The following is a 17667-nucleotide window of genomic DNA, read 5'->3' as shown; positions in this document are numbered from 1 at the left end:
TTTGTTGCATGAGCAGCTGTGGAGGCCAAGTCATTGGCTGTATTTAAGGCAGAGACAGATAGGTTGTTGATTAGTCAGGGCATCAAAGAGTATGGGGAGAAGGCAGGGGAGTGGGGATGACTGGAGAAATTGGATCAGCCCATGATTGAATGGTGGAGCAGACTCGATGGGCCAAATGGCCTGCTTATGCTCCTATATCTTATGGCCTTATGGCCTTATGGTCTATTCAGGTCAGATTACAGAACAGAACCTAATGACATTGACATGTGCCACCTTTTCTCATTCCTGTATTATGGAATAATGTTGAACATATATTTAAGAAACAACATTTTTGGAATGAGTTTATTAAAAGATATTGCACAATCAAGTTGTTTCTGTCCCTCAGTATAACTACATAACCACTATATATGTACAGATTCTAATGTGTATGGCGATTGTGAAAATGCCAAGATAAGAGGCTGAAAATTAAAACTCTGAAACTACTGATTTGGTGATTAAAGCCAATAGTTAACTGGTTCTGCAATTTGCATCGACATGTTGGTATAGTTATGTGTGTACAGAGCAACCCAAATCCCTCTCTGATGGGTCCATATCCATTTCTTCTCACTTGCCGCCCGGTTGTGAGGAACCATGGTGGATCTCCGGGGTGTAAGTCAGGAGCACTATCATCACCCACAAGTGCAGCAGCACCTACAAGAGAAATAATCTTTTAACCAAACAGGGTAAGGAAATGTTGAGAGAAGCATCTACTCTATGATTTTGAGAAAATCAGAGAGTTTCACTAACAATCAGTTTTCAGTAGTTTGGGCTGCAGGATTTATTAGTGGGCCTCTTCACCATTCACACCCTGTAGCTGTGTCAAACCCAACAGGCCCATATAAAATCCAGCAAAAAGCATTAAGAGAGCTATGAGAAGGGAAAAGATGAAATGTGAGGGCAGTTTAGCCAATAATATAAAGCAGGATACCAAAAGTTTTTACAGTTATATCAAGAGTAAAAAGAAGGTGAGATTTGATATTGGACCACTGGGAAATGATGCTGGTGAGGTAGTAATGGGGGACAAAGAAATGGCCAATGAACTTACTGGGTATTTTGCATCTGGCTTCACTGTGGAGGACACTAGTAGTGTGTCAGAGGTTCATCAGTGTCAGGGAGCAGGAGTGAGTGCCATTGCTATTACATAGGAAAAAGTGCTAGGCAAACTGAAAGATGGTAAGGTGGATAAGTCAGCTGGGCCAAGTCTTGAGAGAGGTTGCTGAAGAGATAACGGATGCCTTGGTCATGATCTTTCAAGAATCACTTGATTCTGGCATGGTCCCAGAGGACTGGAAGATTGTAAATGTCACTCCACTCTTTAAGGAGGGAGGAAGATAAAAGAAAGGTAATTATAGGCCAGTTAGCCTAACCTCAGAGGTTGAGAAAGTCTATTATTAACGATGAGCTTTTGAGGTAGTTAGAGACTAATGACAAAATAAGCCAAAGTCAGCATGGTTCCTGTAGAGGGAAATCTTGCCTGTCAAATCTGTTAGAGTTCTTCAAGGAAGTAACAAGCAGGGTGGACAAAGGAGAGTCAGTGGATGTCATTTACTTGGATTTTCAGAAGGCGTTTGATAAGGTGCCACTCATGAGGCTGCTTAACAAGATAAAATCCTATCTTAGATACTGGCATGGATAGAGGAATGGCTGACAGGCAGGAAGCAATGATTGGGAATAAAAGGGTCCTTTTCTGGTTGGCTGCCAGTGACTAGTGGTGTTCCTCAGGGGTCAGTATTAGGACCACTACTTTTCACATTGTTTGTAAATGATTTAGATAATGGAATTGAGGGCTTTGTGGCAAAGTTTGCAGATGATACGAAGATAGTTGGAGGGGTAGGTAGTGCTGAGGAAGCAATGTGATTGCAGCAGAATTTAGACAAACTGGAAGAATGGGCAAAAATGTGGCAGGTGGAATACAGCATTGGGAAATGTATGGTAATGCATTTTGGTAAAAGAAACAACTGTGCGGACTATTGTCTAAATGGGGAGAAGGTTCAAACATCAGAGGTGCAGAGAGAGTCCTCGTGCAAGACTCCCAGAAGGTTAATTTACAGGTTGAGTCTGTGGTAAAGAAGGCAAATGCAACGTTGGAATTTATTTCAAGGGGAATAGAATATAAAAACAAGGAGATAATGCTGAGCCTTTATAAGACACAAGTCAGGCCTCACTTGGGAGTATTGTCAACAGTTGTGGACCCCATATCTTAGAAAGGATGTGTTGTCATTGCAGAGTCCAGAGGAGGTTCACAAGGATGATTCCAGGAATGAAGGGTTAACATATGAGGAGCATTTGGCAGCTTTGGGCCTGTACTCATTGGAATTTAAAAGACTATGGGGAGATCTCACTGAAACCTACTGAATGTTGAAAGGTCTAGATAGGGTGGATGTGGAGATGATGTTTCCTATGGTGGGGATATCCAGAACTAGAGGGCACAGCCTCAAAATTGAGGGGTGACCCTTTATAACAGAGGTATGGAGGAATTTTTTTAGCCAGAGTAGTAAATCTATGAAACGCTCTGCCACAGACTGCAATGGAGGCCAAGTCCATGGGTATATTTAAGGTGGAAGTTGTTAGTTTCCTGATCGGTCAGGGCATTAAAGGATATGGCGAGAAGGCAGGTGTGTGGGGTTGAGTGGGATCCAGGATCAGCCGTGATGGAATGGCGGGGCAGACTCAATGGGTTGTATGGCCTAATTCTGCTCTTATGTCTTATGGCCTGATGGTCTAAATTGAGTTCTGTATTGTGATTTTAATACAGATTTAAACTCACATTTTTTTCCTTTAAGTTAGTAGCCAGCACTGTGAGTCCAAACAAAAAGTGACTGAACCTGTCTGCAATGAGCAGGTAATCGGCAGGGTAGATTTTAGTCAGAACAGACTTTATCCTTCCTCACACTCAACTGTCCAAACGTGGAGACAAACAGAACTTCTCTCACCAGTTGTACCTTCCTCAGTAATGAATTCCAGAGCATTGTGTGTTGGTACGCTGAACAATATAATATCACAGCACTTCAGGATCATTAGTATTGAATTCCCCAGTTTCAAACACTTGTCAATTTATAACTAATAACAGACTACACCTGTGCAGCTATGCCGAAATGTTGCTGTGCAGGACAACCTCATTTCCCGTGTCCTTCAGTGCAGAATGCTGGGAAACAGAGACCAGAATGGACATATAGCTACTAACAGGCTGAGGGAAGATTTGATGGAAGTTTAAAAGATTATGAAAGGCAGAGAGTAGACAGACAGTACTTTTTTTCCCAGGCTAAAAAGTTATAATATCAGAGGGCATGCATTAAAGGTCAGAGAGGGTAACCTCAAAGGAGATCTGAGGAGTAATGTTTTTACAAACGGAGAGTAGTGAGGTGCCTGGAATACACTGCCGGGGTGGGGTAGAGGCAGATACACAGAGGCTTTTAAGAGATGTTTAGATAGGTACATGAACGTGAGGGAAATGGAGGGATATCGAGATTGTGTAGGCAGAAGGGATCAGTTTAATTGGCCATTTGATCACTAATTAAGTTGTTTGGTTGGGCCGAGGGGCTTGTTTCTGTGCTGGACTGTTCGATGCTCTATGTTCTAACCCTCGGCTTAGCAAGACTGCAATAAAAGAGTGATATTTATAAAGAGTATTTAGAATTTATCTCACTCTCATCTTTGCCTTCAGTCAGCAGCTCAAGAGAATAACTCATCATTCACTCAGACAGACAGACCATGAAGAGAGTTGACACAACACGGCCTGACGGGAATCCTTCAGACTTCTTGGGAGCCAACACCGAGGGTGAACACATCAGCCTGTGGTTTATGCAGCTGCATTTTCAGATCAGATTTTTCAATCTCCATTTCATTCAGTGTGACATCAGCAGCAGGAACATCGATGAAGAGTTCGGTGTAGTTGGAACATTTGTGGTTGTGTGACCCCCCCGGTTCAGTGTAGACAGAGCAGTTGTGTGACCCCCCCCCCCGGTTCAGTGTAGACAGAGCAGTTGTGTGACCCCCCCTGCCCGCCCCCGGTTCAGTGTAGACAGAACAGTTGTTGTGTCACCCCCCCCCCCCGGTTCAGTGTAGACAGAGCAGTTGTGTGACCCCCCCCCGCCCCCGGTTCAGTGTAGACAGAGCAGTTGTTGTGTGACCCCCCCGCCGGTTCAGTAAAGACAGAGCAGTTGTTGTGTGACCCCCCCCCCCAGTTCAGTGTAGACAGAGCAGTTGTTGTGTCACCCCCCCCCCCCGGTTCAGTGTAGACAGAGCAGTTGTTGTGTCACCCCCCCCGGTTCAGTGTAGACAGAACAGTTGTTGTGTCACCCCCCCCCCCCGGTTCAGTGTAGACAGAGCAGTTGTGTGACCCCCCCCCCGGTTCAGTGTAGACAGAACAGTTGTTGTGTCACCCCCCCCCGGTTCAGTGTAGACAGAGCAGTTGTGTGACCCCCCCCCCCCCCGGTTCAGTGTAGACAGAGCAGTTGGAAACACAGGTCTGAACTCAGTGTGGTATTAAAGGTTTTCCGTGGTGCTATTAACTCATCGGCCTGGCAGAGACCACTAATTCCAGTAGACGCTTTAAGCTAAGTCAAACCCTAAGCACTATGACATACTATAATACTTCAGTCATAAATTGTAACTGGTAAAAGAATAAACTCACCATATAAATAATTACAAATACCCTTGCGATTGGATATCTCCTCAGAAAAATTCCTAACCGGATGCTGTGAAAGACATGAGGTGTTATTTCGAATGCCATCAATAAAATGAAAATAAAACATTAAATCACCTTATGAAATATAAAGTTCCAATCAAATGTGCACAAAAAGTACACAATTACTGCGGATTCAGTAAAGAAATGTTAGAACAAATAGTTAGCAGCAGACACTTACCTGAATCGATCAATTGTGTTTGCAGCTTTGCGAACTTTCCCATACATTCCTACTGAACCATCTGGTTCACCAAAAAGAACCGGGACGCTTCTCAAACGAGCACCTAGTTCAAGTACAACTTATTCATTAAAATATTTCAGCAATTCAGACATTTGTGTCTTTTTTAAAGAAAGCAAAACTGAATGGAAATGTGAGTGAGATCTCCGTGGACCAAGGGGGATCATTGATTAACTGCACAGTGCACCAGTACAACAGGCCACCCACCCTGAGTCACCAACACAATGCAGCTTTGATGTCCTGTGGGGGTGAAATGCTGGTGCTGCTCCCCAGTGTCAGCTCGGTGCAAGACAAGCTGGACAGCCTTTGTCTGCAGCTGCTCTTACACAGGATGAGGAACTTATGTGGGCTCATTCTTGCAGAAACGTGGCCCCAGGACAACATCCCACACACCATCAATCCACAGGCCATGACACTCCGGGACTTGGGCTACATTACTATCATTTTATCGGTTTTTTTGTAACTTCTTTTCTGCTGTCATAATCATCCATGCTGTGTGATAGAAATACAATAGTAAATTTAACTTCAGTGAATTCAATTACAGATGCTCGCCTTGCAAGTAAATTAACTCAAACTAAGGGTTTAATATTAACTTTAGGGTTGGCACGGTTGTATAGCTAATAGTGTAACACTTCACAGTACCAGTGATCGCCAAACTGGGATTTAGTTCCTGCCGTTTGTGTGGTCTCTCTGTGATCAGTCCGTAAGGACCTTGTACGGTCTCTCTGTGATCGCACTGTAAGAACTTTGTACGGTCTCTCTGTGATCGCGCTGTAAGGACTTTATATGGTCTCTCTGTGATCAGGCTGTCAGGACTCTGTACGGTCTCTCTGTGATCGCACTGTAAGAACTTTGTACGGTCTCTCTGTGATCGCGCTGTAAGGACTTTGTATGGTCTCTCTGTGATCAAGCTGTCAGGACTTTGTACGGTCTCTCTGTGATCAGGCTGTAAGGACTTTGTACGGTCTCTCTGTGATCAGGCTGTAAGGACTTTGTACGGTCTCTCTGTGATCAGGCTGTAAGGACTTTGTACGGACTCTCTGTGATCAGGCTGTAAGGACTTTGTACGGACTCTCTGTGATCAGGCTGTAAGGAGTTTGTACGGTCTCTCTGTGATCTCACTGTGAGGACTTTGTACGGTCTCTCTGTGATCGCGCTGTAAGGACTTTGTACGGTCTCTCTGTGATCAGGCTGTAAGGACTTTGTACGGTCTCTCTGTGATCTCACTGTAAGGACTTTGTACGGACTCTCTGTGATCAGGCTGTAAGGACTTTGTACGGACTCTCTGTGATCAGGCTGTAAGGACTTTGTACGGACTCTCTGTGATCAGGCTGTAAGGACTTTGTACGGACTCTCTGTGATCAGGCTGTAAGGAGTTTGTACGGTCTCTCTGTGATCTCACTGTAAGGACTCTGTATGGTCTCTCTGTGATCGCACTGTAAGGACTTTGTACGGTCTCTCTGTGATCGCACTGTAAGGACTTTGTACGGTCTCTCTGTGATCGCACTGTAAGGACTTTGTACGGTCTCTCTGTGATCTCACTGTAAGGACTCTGTATGGTCTCTCTGTGATCTCACTGTAAGGACTCTGTATGGTCTCTCTGTGATCGCACTGTAAGGACTTTGTACGGTCTCTCTGTGATCGCACTGTAAGGACTTTGTACGGTCTCTCTGTGATCGCACTGTAAGGACTTTGTACGGTCTCTCTGTGATCTCGCTGGCTTCCTCCCACATTCCAACGCACGTTGTACATTCGCTACGCTGCTGCCGGAAGCATAGCGACACTTACGGGATGCCCAGCACAATCGCCACTGATCTGATTTGATGCAAACAATACTTGACACTGTTTCGATGTACTTGTGACAAATAAAGTTCATGTGAATCTGAAGAAACATGCCACCCACCAGTCAAGAACCCCAGAGGCAAGAAAATGAAAGCAATGACTACCTGCATACCTTCGTTAGTTTCCAATGCTGATACATTAATAACAGGGCCGTTAACATTGCTGCCCTGGCTATTTTTCAGTTGCTGCTCAAGACGTTCCAGCTGGAAGCAAAGTGAGTTCTTCTCAGTACTGAGGGCCTCTAACATAGTCTGCTTCTGGATCAGAGTTTCAGTCAGCTGGTGCAGCCGGTTCTCCAGTTCCGTGTGGCTGCTACTCAAAGTTTTGTTTGTAAGCTGAAGGTAAAACAGTAACAGAGAATTAAGACCAGTACTGCCAGCTCTTTGATAAAACTATCCATGAGACATAGGAGCAGAAATAGGCTATTTAGCCCATCGAGTCTGCTCCACCATTCCATCATGGCTGATTTATTATCCCTCTCAACACCATTCACCTGCCTTCTCCCCATAACCTTTGATCCCTCAACTAATCAACCTCCACTTTAAATACTCTCAATTACTTGGTCTGCACAGCTGTTTGTGGCAATGAATTCCACAGATTCACTACCCTCTGGCTAAAGAAGTTCCCCCTCAGCTCTGTTCTAAATGGACCGCTCTATTCTGAGGCTGTCCTAGACCTCTCCCACGATACAAACGTCCTCTCCACATTCACTCTATCTAGACCTTTCACTGTTCGATAGATTTCAATGAGATACCCCCCCCCCCCATTCTTCTAAACTCCAGCGAGTACAGCATCAGAGCCATCAAACGCTCCTTATATGTTAACCCTTTCATTCCTGGGATCATTCTTATTAGATTAGATTAGATTCAAGTTTATTGTCATTGTGCCGAGTACAGATACAAAGCCAATGAAATGCAGTTAGCATCTGACCAGAAATGCAAAGAATAGTATTATTTACAAAATAACTGCGAATAAAACGTAAGTGCTACAGCACACAAATATAAAAGTACTGAGACAGTACAATACGGGTGCAATACTGCTTAGCGCTGTGATGTGAGGTTCAGCAGAGTCACAGCCTCAGGGAAGAAGCTCTTCCTGTGCCTGCTGGTGCGGGAGTGGAGGCTCCTGTAGCACCTACCGGATGGGAGGAGAGTAAAAAGTCCATGGTTAGGGTGAGATGCATCCTTGATAATGCTTTTCACCCTGCCCAGGTAGCGTTTATGGTAGATGTTCTCAATGGTGGGCAATTGGGTGTCGATAATTCGCTGGGCAGTTTTCACCTCACGCTGGTTTGCTTTGTGGTCCGAAACTGGACAATTGCCATACCACACTGAGATGCAGTTGGTGAGTATGCTCTCAATGGTACGGCGGTAAAAGTCCTTTGGTATCCTGGGACAGAGGTGAGCTTTCTTGATACTCTGCAGGAAAGAAGGGTGCTGTTGCGTCTTTTTGATCAGGATGGAGGAGTTCAGGGACCAGATGAGATCTTCGGAAATGTGGACACCAAGGAATTTGAAGCTTGCTACACACTTCACTACAGTTCCGTTGATGTAGATGGGGACGTGAGTGTGACTCCTGGCATGCCTGAAGTCCACAATGATCTCCTTGGTCTTCTGGGTGTTAAGGGCCAGGTTGTTGTTGGCACACCACACGGCCAGGTGCTGGACCTCGTCTCTGTAGACTGTCTCGTCATCCTCCTCTATGAACCTCCTCTGGATCCTCTCCAATTCCAACACATCTTTTCTCAGGTAAGGGACGCTAAGCTGCTGACAATACACCAAGTGGGGTCTGACTAAGGCCTTATAAAGCCTCAGCATTACATCCTTTCTTTTATATTCTAGTCCGCTTCAAATGAATGTTAACATTCCTTCCTCACCACCAACTCAAGCTATAAATCGACCTTTGGGGAAGCCTCCACAAGACTCCCAAGTCCCTCTGCAGCTCTGAATATGGAATTTTCCCACCATTTGGAAAATATTCAATGCTTTTATTCCTTCTACCAAATTTGCAGATACAACTATTGCTGGCAGAACCTCAGATGGTGATGAGAGGGCCTACAGGAGTGGCATATACTGGTTAGCTGAGTGGTGTCACAGCAACAACCTGGCACTCAATGTCAGTCAGACCAAAGAGCAGAGGGAACACACACCAATCCTCACAGAGGGATCAGAAGTGGAGAGAGGGAGCAATTTCAAGTTCTTGGGTGTCAAGATCTCTGAGGATCTAACCTGGTCCCAACATATCAACACAGTTATAAAGAAGACAAGGCTGTGGCTATATTTCATTAGAAGATCAGCAGAAAGCCATTGATTAGACAATCAAGATTTGAATAGCTCAGACTCAGCAGAAAGCAGCTGATTGGGCAGTCGAGGTCAGGTGGTCAAGCATTTTGAAAAGCTCAAACAGATAAATAGAGGGATAGCTCAAGTGGAGTGGCCAGTGAGTGAGTGGGCCAGTGAAGGAGTGGAGCTTTGAGACTTTGACTCGAGAGGCTTCGACGAGAAGAGGCGGAGGACAAGCTTGCTTGCAGTTAGTTTTTACAATGCCTCCTGAGACGGTGATGTGCCTCTCATGTGAGATGTGGCAGTCTTGGGGGAACGACCCTCTCCCACAGAGTCTCATCTGCCAGAAGTGCATATAGCTGGGCGATCTGGAACACCGTGTAAGGAATCTGGTGCAGCAGCTGGATGATCTTCGACTCATAAGGGATGATGACACTCGGGAGGGCGCTGCCAGCGGTGACCCTCCGGAGGACACGGCCGACAGTGATGCTCGGGGGGACGCAGCCGACGGCGACCCTCGGGGGGACACGGCCGGCGGTGACTGTCTAGAGGATGTTACCATCAGTGACACTCTAAATAACGGACACTACCAATAATGACTCTGCAGAGGACATTCCCGGTGTTTTCCCTCCAGAGGATGTTACTGATGCTGGTGAGGTCGTAATGGGGACTAAGAAATGGCTGATGAATGTAATGGGTACTTTACATCTGTCTTCACTGTGGAAGACACTAGCTGTGTGCCAGAGGTCCGTGAGTGTCACTGCTGATAATAAGGAAAAAGTGCTGGGCAACTCAAAAGTCTTAAGGTGGATAAGTCACCTGGACCAGATGGACTACATCCCAGAGTCCTGAGAGAGGTTGCTGAAGAGGTAACAGATGAATTGGTCATGATCTTTCAAGAATCACTGGATTCTGGCATGGTCCCAGAGGACTGGAAGATTACAAATGTCCCTCCACTCTTTAAGAAGGGAAGAAGGCAATAGAAAGGACATTATAGGCCAGTTAGTCTAGCCTCAGTGGTTGGGAAAGTGTTGGGAGTCCATTATTAAGGATGAATTTTCAAGGTGCTTGGAGACTAATGATAAAATAAGTGAAAGTCAGCATGGTTCCTGTAAAGGGAAATCTTGCCTGACAAATCTGTTACATGTTCTCTAAGGAAGTAACAAGCAGGGTGGACAAAGGAGAGGCAGTGGATGTCATTTACCTGGATTTTCAGAAGGCATTTGATAAGGTGCCACACATGAGGCTGCTTAACAAGATAAAATCCTATGGCTTTACAGGAAAGATACTGGCATGGATAGTGAAATGGCTGACAGCCAGGAAGCAGCAAGTGAGAATAAAAGGGGCCTTTTCTAGTTGGCTGCCAGTGATTCAGGGGTCAGTATTGGGACTGCTCCTTTTCACATTGTTTGTCAGTGATTTAGATAATGGAATTGATGGCTTTGTGGCAAAGTTTGTGGATGATATGAAGATAGGTGGAGGGGTAGGTAGTGCTGAGGAAACAATGTGATTGCAGCAGGACTTAGACAAATTGGAAGAATGGGCAAAAAAAGTGGCAGATGGAATAGAGTGTTGGGAAATGTATGATAATGTATTTTGGTCAAAGGAACAATCGTGCGGACTATTGTCTAAATGGGGAGAAGGTTCAAACATCAGGTGCAGAGGGACTTGGGCGTCCTCATGCAAAACCTTCAGAAGGTTAATTCACAGGTTGAGTCTGTGGTAAAGAAGGCAAATGCAATGTTGGCATTTATTTTTTGCTCTCATTTTGCACTACATTTTCAATATATATATATATATCAAAAAATTATCTGCAATATATATCTTATTGTAATTCATAATTTGTTGATTATGCTTTGCATCGTACAGCTGTTGTAAAACTCCATTTCACGAGTTATGCCAGTGCTATTAAACCTGATTCTGAAGTGAACACAACCAACATTTCAGGCCAAAACCCTTTATCAGGATTTAGCAATCCTTGCAAGCTCGGCATATTTATTTGTTATTCGTTATTACTGGGCCACTACCTAATGGTACTTTCGGAATACCTGTATTATACAGACGGCTGCAGTTCTTGGTGGAAAATCCACCACAGACAGTCCCAACCCAGCTGTGAGAAGAGGCAGATTGGCCATGGGCTAGCAACCCTACTCCATAAACACCCAGAGCTACTGAAATGCCAACAGAAGCCCCGGAGACCTCATCCCTGGGAGAAGAAGGATCTTACCAAGCTGGAGAAACGTGAAAGACTGGCCCAGGACAGAGTATTCTGTCAAGCAGTGTTGCCAGTCTATGTCCCAGTGATCAACAATAGCAGTAATCAGCTCCTCGTGGGGATGAGGGCGGGAATATCAATACTGCCTTTGCCAGCCACACTTGCATTACAAAAATAAAGAGTACTTACTACATTACAATAGAATCTCTGAAAGAGAGAATAAAACTACTTCATGTGAATACAAACTAATCATCTGAAGCGCTACCTGATTCCGGAGTTTCTGAATTTCGTCCTCTCGATCCTTCACTCTCATCTGCAGTGTGTTCTTTGTACGGTGAAGTTCATCTTCTATATATTGAAACTCCTGAATTCAACAGGGAGGGAAAAATACAAGTAATTACTTACTAAAAATGCACAGGAACTTAACCTCTCACAGACTGATGATATTTACACACACCAATATTGTAGTTATCCTTCCGTGTGGTTACAGATGAACTCCATTAGAAACAGCTCTTAGCTAATTGTCGTCAACTATTTTGATATTTATGAAATAGTCTGACAGAACACAGTTCATATTCTTAAAAAGCAAAATCCTTTGCAAATGTTAGCATCCTGATGTGCTATTGTACCTACATTGAAGCCTTACAGAGTCTAGAAAAGCAGGAGGTTCACGGGAATGATTTTGGAAATGAAATGGTTAACATACGAGAAGCTTTTGATGGTTCTGGGCCTGTATTCACTGGAATTCAGAAGAATGAGGGGGCATCTCATTGAACCCTTTCAAATATTGGAAGGCTCAATATAGAGGATGTGGGGAGAATGTTTCCCCAGAATTAGGCCATTCGACCCACTGAGTCTACTCCACCATTCCATCAGGGCCAATTTATTATCCATCTCAACCCCATTCTCCTGCCTTTGATGCCCTGCTAATCAAGAACCTATCAACCTCTACTTTAAACATACTCAATGACTTGGCCTCCACAGCTGTCCGTGGCAATGAATTCCACGGTTCACCACCCTCTAACGAAAGAAGTTCCTCATCTCAGTCCTAAATGGGCGTTCCTCTATTCTGAGGCTGTGTCCTCTGGTCGTAGACATCCCCACAATCGGAAACATCGTCTCCACATCCACTCTGCCAAAGCCTTTCAATATTCAATAGGTTTCAATGACACTAGACTATAAATGCAAGGACGTTACGCTGAGGCTTAAAAGGCTTTGGTCATACCACACTTGGAATACTGTGTGCAGTTTTAAGAACGTTAAGAACTTAAGAAACAGGAGCAGGAGTAGGCCATCTCGCCTGTCGAGTCTGCTCTGCCATTCATAAGATCATGGCTGATCTGGCCATGGACTCATCTCCACCTATCTGCCTTTTCCCCATAACCCTTAATTCCCCTACTATGCAAAAATCTATCCAACCTTGTCTTGGATATTTTTACTGAGGTAGCCTCCACTGCTTCATTGGGCAGAGAATTCCACAGATTCACCACTCTTTGAGAAAAGCAGTTCCTCCTCATCTCTGTCCTAAATCTACTACCCCGAATCTTGAGGGTATGTCCCCTAGTTCTAGTCTCACCGACCAGTGGAAACAACTTTCCTGCCTCTGCCTTATCTATCCCTTTCATAATTTTGTATGTTTCTATAAGATCTCCTCCCATTCTTCTGAATTCCAGCAATTAATCCCAGGTGACTCAATCTCTCCTCATAGTCTAACCCCCTCATCTCTGAAATCAACCTGGTGAACCTCCTCTGCACCACCTGCAAAGCCAGTATATCTTTCCTCAAGTATGGAGACCAGAACTGCACAACGTACTCCAGGTGCAGCCTCACCAGTACCCTGTATAGTTGCAGCATGACCTCCCTGCTCTTGAATTCAATCCCTCTAGCAATGAAGGCCAACATTCCATTTGCCTTCTCGACAGCCTGCTGCACCTGCAAACCAACCTTTTGTGATTCATGCACAAGCACTCCCAAGTCCCTCTGCCCAGCAGCATGCTGCAATTTTTTACTGTTTAAATAATAATTCGCTATTTCATTTTTCCTTCCAAAGTGATTGACCTCGCATTTACCAACATTGTATTCTATCTGCCAGACCCTTGCCCACTCACTTAACCTATCTATATCCCTCTGCAGACTTTCCGTAACTTCTGCATAATTTGCTTTTCTTCTCAATTTAGTGTCATCAGCAAACTTAGGTACACTACACTCAGTCTCCTTTCCAGATCGTTAATGTAAATCATGTATAGTGTGGGTCCAGCACTGACCCCTGTGGCACACCGCTCACCACTGACTGCCAACCAGAGTAACACCCATGTATCCAACTCTCTGCTTTCTATTAGTTAACCAATCCTCTATCCATGCCAATACATGGAACCTTTTTCTCGGGCCCCTTATCTAACAAAAGATGTGCTGGCATCAGAGAGGGTCCAGAGGAGGTTTGCGTGAATGATTCTGGGAACAAAATGGTTAACGTACGAGGCCGCTGTTGGGTATGGTCCTTCATTGATTCTGCTGTGTTTCTTGGATTTACAGAGTATGCCCACAAGACAACGAATATATGTACCTTGATAATAAATTCCAAGTACAGGCCCAGAGCTAAATGCTCCCCATACATTAACCCTTTCATTCCAGTAACCATTCTCATGAATCTCCCCAGGACCCTCTCCAATGTCAGCACATTTTCTTAGCAAGGGACTCAAAACTGCTCACAATACTCCCAGTGCGGTCTGACCAATGCCTTATGAAGCCTCAGCACTACACGCTTGCATTTATATTCTAGTCCTTTCAAAATGAATGCTACCATTGCATTTGCCTTCCTCACCACAGACTCAACCTGCAAGTTAACCTTTAGGGAATCCTGCACCAGGACTCACAAGTCCTTTCACATCTCTAATTTTTGAATTTTGAATTTTCTACCCATTTAGAAAGTTGTCAGTGCCTTTATTCCTTCTACTAAAGTGCATGACCATACACTTCCCCACACTGTATTCCATCTGCAACTTCATCAAGTCTCCCAATCTGTCCAAAGCCTTCTACTTCCTCGACACTACCTGCCCCTCCACCTGTCTTTGCATCGTCTGCAAACTTGACCACAAAGCCACCAATACTGTCATCCAAATCGCTGACATGTACCATGAAAGTAAATGGTCCCAATACCAACCCCTGCACAACACCACTTGTCAGTGGAAGCCAATCAAAATAGGCCCTTTTACTCCCACTCTTTGCCTGCTACGAGTCAGCCAGTCATTTGTCCATGCTAGAATCTTTCCTGTAAAACCACAGGCTCTTATCTTGTTTAACAGCATCCTGTGTGGCACCTTGTCAAAGGCCATCTGAAAATCCAAGTAAACAACATCTACTGACTCTCCTTTGTCTATCCTGCCTGTTATTTCCTCAAAAAATTCCAACAGATTTGTCAGGCAAGATTTTCCCTTGAGAAACCATGCTGACTACGGCCTGTTTTCTCATGTGCCTCCAAGTACCCTGGGACCTCATCCTTAATGATCGACTCCAACATCTTTCCAGCCACTGAGGTCAGTCTAACTGGCTTAAGAAATCGATGTTCATGCCATCAAGTTGGTGGCAACCCAGACAGAACATAAAGCTGCTCCTCCAACCTGAGTGTGGCCTCATCGCAGCAGTAGAGGTGGCCGTGAACGAACATGTTCAAATGGGAACAGGAAGAGAAATGAAAATGGGTGGCCACTGGGAAATCCTGCTTTTTCTGGCGGACGGAGCACAGATGCTCGGCAACACGGACTCCCAATCGACCTCGGGTCTCATGGATATTCAGGAAGCACCGGATTCAGTAGATGACCCCAACAGGCTCACGGGTGAAGTGTCGCCTCTCTTGGAAGGACTGTTTGGGACCCTGAATGGTGGTGAGGAAGGAGGTGTAGGGGCAGGTGTAGCACTTGTTCTGCTTGCAAGGGTAAGTGCCAGGAGGGAGATCAGTGGGGAGGGACGAATGGACAAGGGAGTTACATAGGAAGCAATCCCTAAGGAAAGCAGAAAGTGGAGGGGAGGGAAGGATGTGCTTGGTGGTGGGATCCTGTTGAAGATGGTGGAAGTTTCAGAGAATTACGTACTGGATGCGGAGGTTGGTGGGGTGGTAGGTGAGGAAAAGAGGAACCGTATCCCTGGTGAGATGGGAGGAGGATGGCGTGAGGGTAGATGTGTGCGAAATGGAAGAGATGCAGGTGACAGCAGCATTGATGGTGAAGGAAGGGAACCCCCTTTCTTTGAAGGAGGAAGATATCTCCTTGGTTTTGGCCTATAGTTTCCTTTCTTCTTCCTCCCTCCCTTCTTAAAGAGTAGAGGAACATTCACAACTTTTCTCTGGAAACATTCCAGAATCTAGTGACTCTTGATGAAAGATCATTACTCATGCCTCCACAATCTCTTCAGACACCTCTTTCAGACCCAGTAGTATAGTCCATCTGGCCCAGGTGACTTATCTAACTTCAGACATTTCAACTTTCCGAGCACCTTCTGCTTGGTAATAGGAGCTATTCTCACTCTTGCCCCGACACTCGCGGATTTCTGGCATACGCTGGCGACTTCCACAGTGAAGATTAAAGCAAATTATTTACTAAGTTTGCCTACCATTTCTTTGTTCCCCATTACTACCTCATCAACATCACAGAAAAAGAACATAGAAAACCTACAGGCCCTTCAGCTTACAATCCTGTGCCAAACATGTACTTACTTTAGAATTTACCTAGGGTTACCCATAGCCCTCCATTTTTCTAAGCTCCATGTACTTATCCAGAAGTCTCTTAAAAGACCCTATCATATCCGCCTCCACCACCACCGCCGGCAGCCCATTCCACACACTCATCACATTCTGCGTAAAAATCTTACGTCTGATATCTCCTCTGTACCTACTCCCAAGCACCTTAAAACTGTGTCCTCTCGTGTTAGTCATTTCCACTCTCATATATATTTAACTCTTTATATATCTGGAAAGACTTTTGGTATCCTTTTCAATACTATTAGCTAGCTTACCATCATATTTTTTTTTCTCTCCTTACGGCTTTATTAATTGCTTTCTGTTGGTTTTTAAATATTTTTCAAATCTCTGAAGTCCCACTAATTTTTGCAATATTATATGCCCTCAAAAGACCCGGTTACCATATCCTGCCTTTAAAATATGTATCTATCCTGCATCTTCCAAGTTGCCCCGAGAAACACCAGCCATTGCTGTGTAGCTACCATTCCTGCTAGTGTTCCCTTACAATCAACTTCGGCCAGGTTCCCTCTCATGCCCCAGCAATTCCCTTTACTCCACTGTAATACTGATACATCTGACTCTATCTTCTCCCTCTTAAAATGCCGGGCGTATGCTATCATTTTATGATCATTGCCTCCCAAGGGTTCCTTTACCTTAAGCTCCCTAATCAAATCTGGTTCATTACATAACACCCAAACCAGAATTGTCTTTCCCCCTAGAGGGCTCAACCATAAGCTGCTCTAAAAAGATACCTTGTAGGCTAAGTTCCCTATAAGCTGTGCGCGTGCAACCAGCGCACAAAGGAAATTAATGTGCGCACAAAAGGTAAAATAACGTAGTAATTAATAATTATACTTATTGAAAATAATCTTTTAGCTAAATATTTCTGTTAACTAGTTAGGCAGTTTTTCAAATACCACAATGCACGTCACTCACTAATTTACGTCACCTCACCTTTCCCGTTCCGGTTTGTACAGCTGCATCACGGCGGCAGCCATCTTTGGCGGACAGTGTTCATATTGTAGTTTACAAAGATCGGTTTCAAATCCTGTAGATAACTTACTAAGTTTTTATTGAAAAAGATCAGTCAAGTGACCCTGTGGCTAAATACTGTCACAAGAAATTGATAAACATCACATACAAAGTTGCTTTACAGGTTTTAAGTGATGTCTTTGATGAACTGGCTGCACTGTGCAAGATTCTGCAAAAGGGTGGCCTGACACCGATTGATTCACTTCATTTTGCACGAGACAAAATTAACAAGATAATAAAGCAGTATCTGGGAGACAATGTTTCGTGGAGTGACAAAGTTAAAGTTTTGCTAAGCCAACAACGTGAAGAAAACGTGACAGTAGATACAAGTTCTCTGTTGTCTTTGTGTTCATTTAGAAGAAAGGTTTCCTGAAGTTGAGGTACAAGAAAGGTCAGCTTTTGATTTCTCCGCAATTGCAGATTGTGACCTCACATTTGGCGATAAACAAGTTAATGCCTTATGTCTAAAATATCATGATTTTCTAGTTGAAAATACTGTAATAGTTGGACAGCTTAATGATTTCAAATTTTCCATGCAAGAAAAAATTAAATCCAAACTGATTTCAAACTTTGCTCGAATGGTGGCATTTGTACTTCAAAATG

The 17667-nt window shown here is 44.4% G+C and overlaps 1 protein-coding gene across 5 annotated transcripts in view; it reads right to left on the bottom strand.

Annotated features, from left to right (window-relative positions):
* Window positions 1–313: 313 nt before the first annotated feature.
* The window catches only part of golga5 (golgin A5), a 102670-nt gene continuing 85316 nt past the window's right edge, over window positions 314–17667 (bottom strand). For all 5 annotated transcript variants that reach the window (XM_063043100.1, XM_063043089.1, XM_063043060.1 and 2 more), the window contains 5 exons: window positions 11566–11664; window positions 6916–7138; window positions 4905–5007; window positions 4673–4736; window positions 314–690 (listed from right to left, as the gene is read on the bottom strand). In XM_063043100.1, coding sequence (XP_062899170.1) covers window positions 604–690; window positions 4673–4736; window positions 4905–5007; window positions 6916–7138; window positions 11566–11664 — 576 coding nt within the window. In that variant the 3' untranslated portion in view covers window positions 314–603. The remainder of the gene's footprint in view (window positions 691–4672; window positions 4737–4904; window positions 5008–6915; window positions 7139–11565; window positions 11665–17667) is intronic.

Source organism: Mobula hypostoma, chromosome 1 (genome assembly GCF_963921235.1).
Source record: "Mobula hypostoma chromosome 1, sMobHyp1.1, whole genome shotgun sequence".
NCBI lineage: Eukaryota > Metazoa > Chordata > Chondrichthyes > Myliobatiformes > Myliobatidae > Mobula > Mobula hypostoma.
The sequence above is the reverse complement of the archived record's forward strand: the minus strand, read 5'-3'. Positions and strand labels throughout refer to the sequence as shown.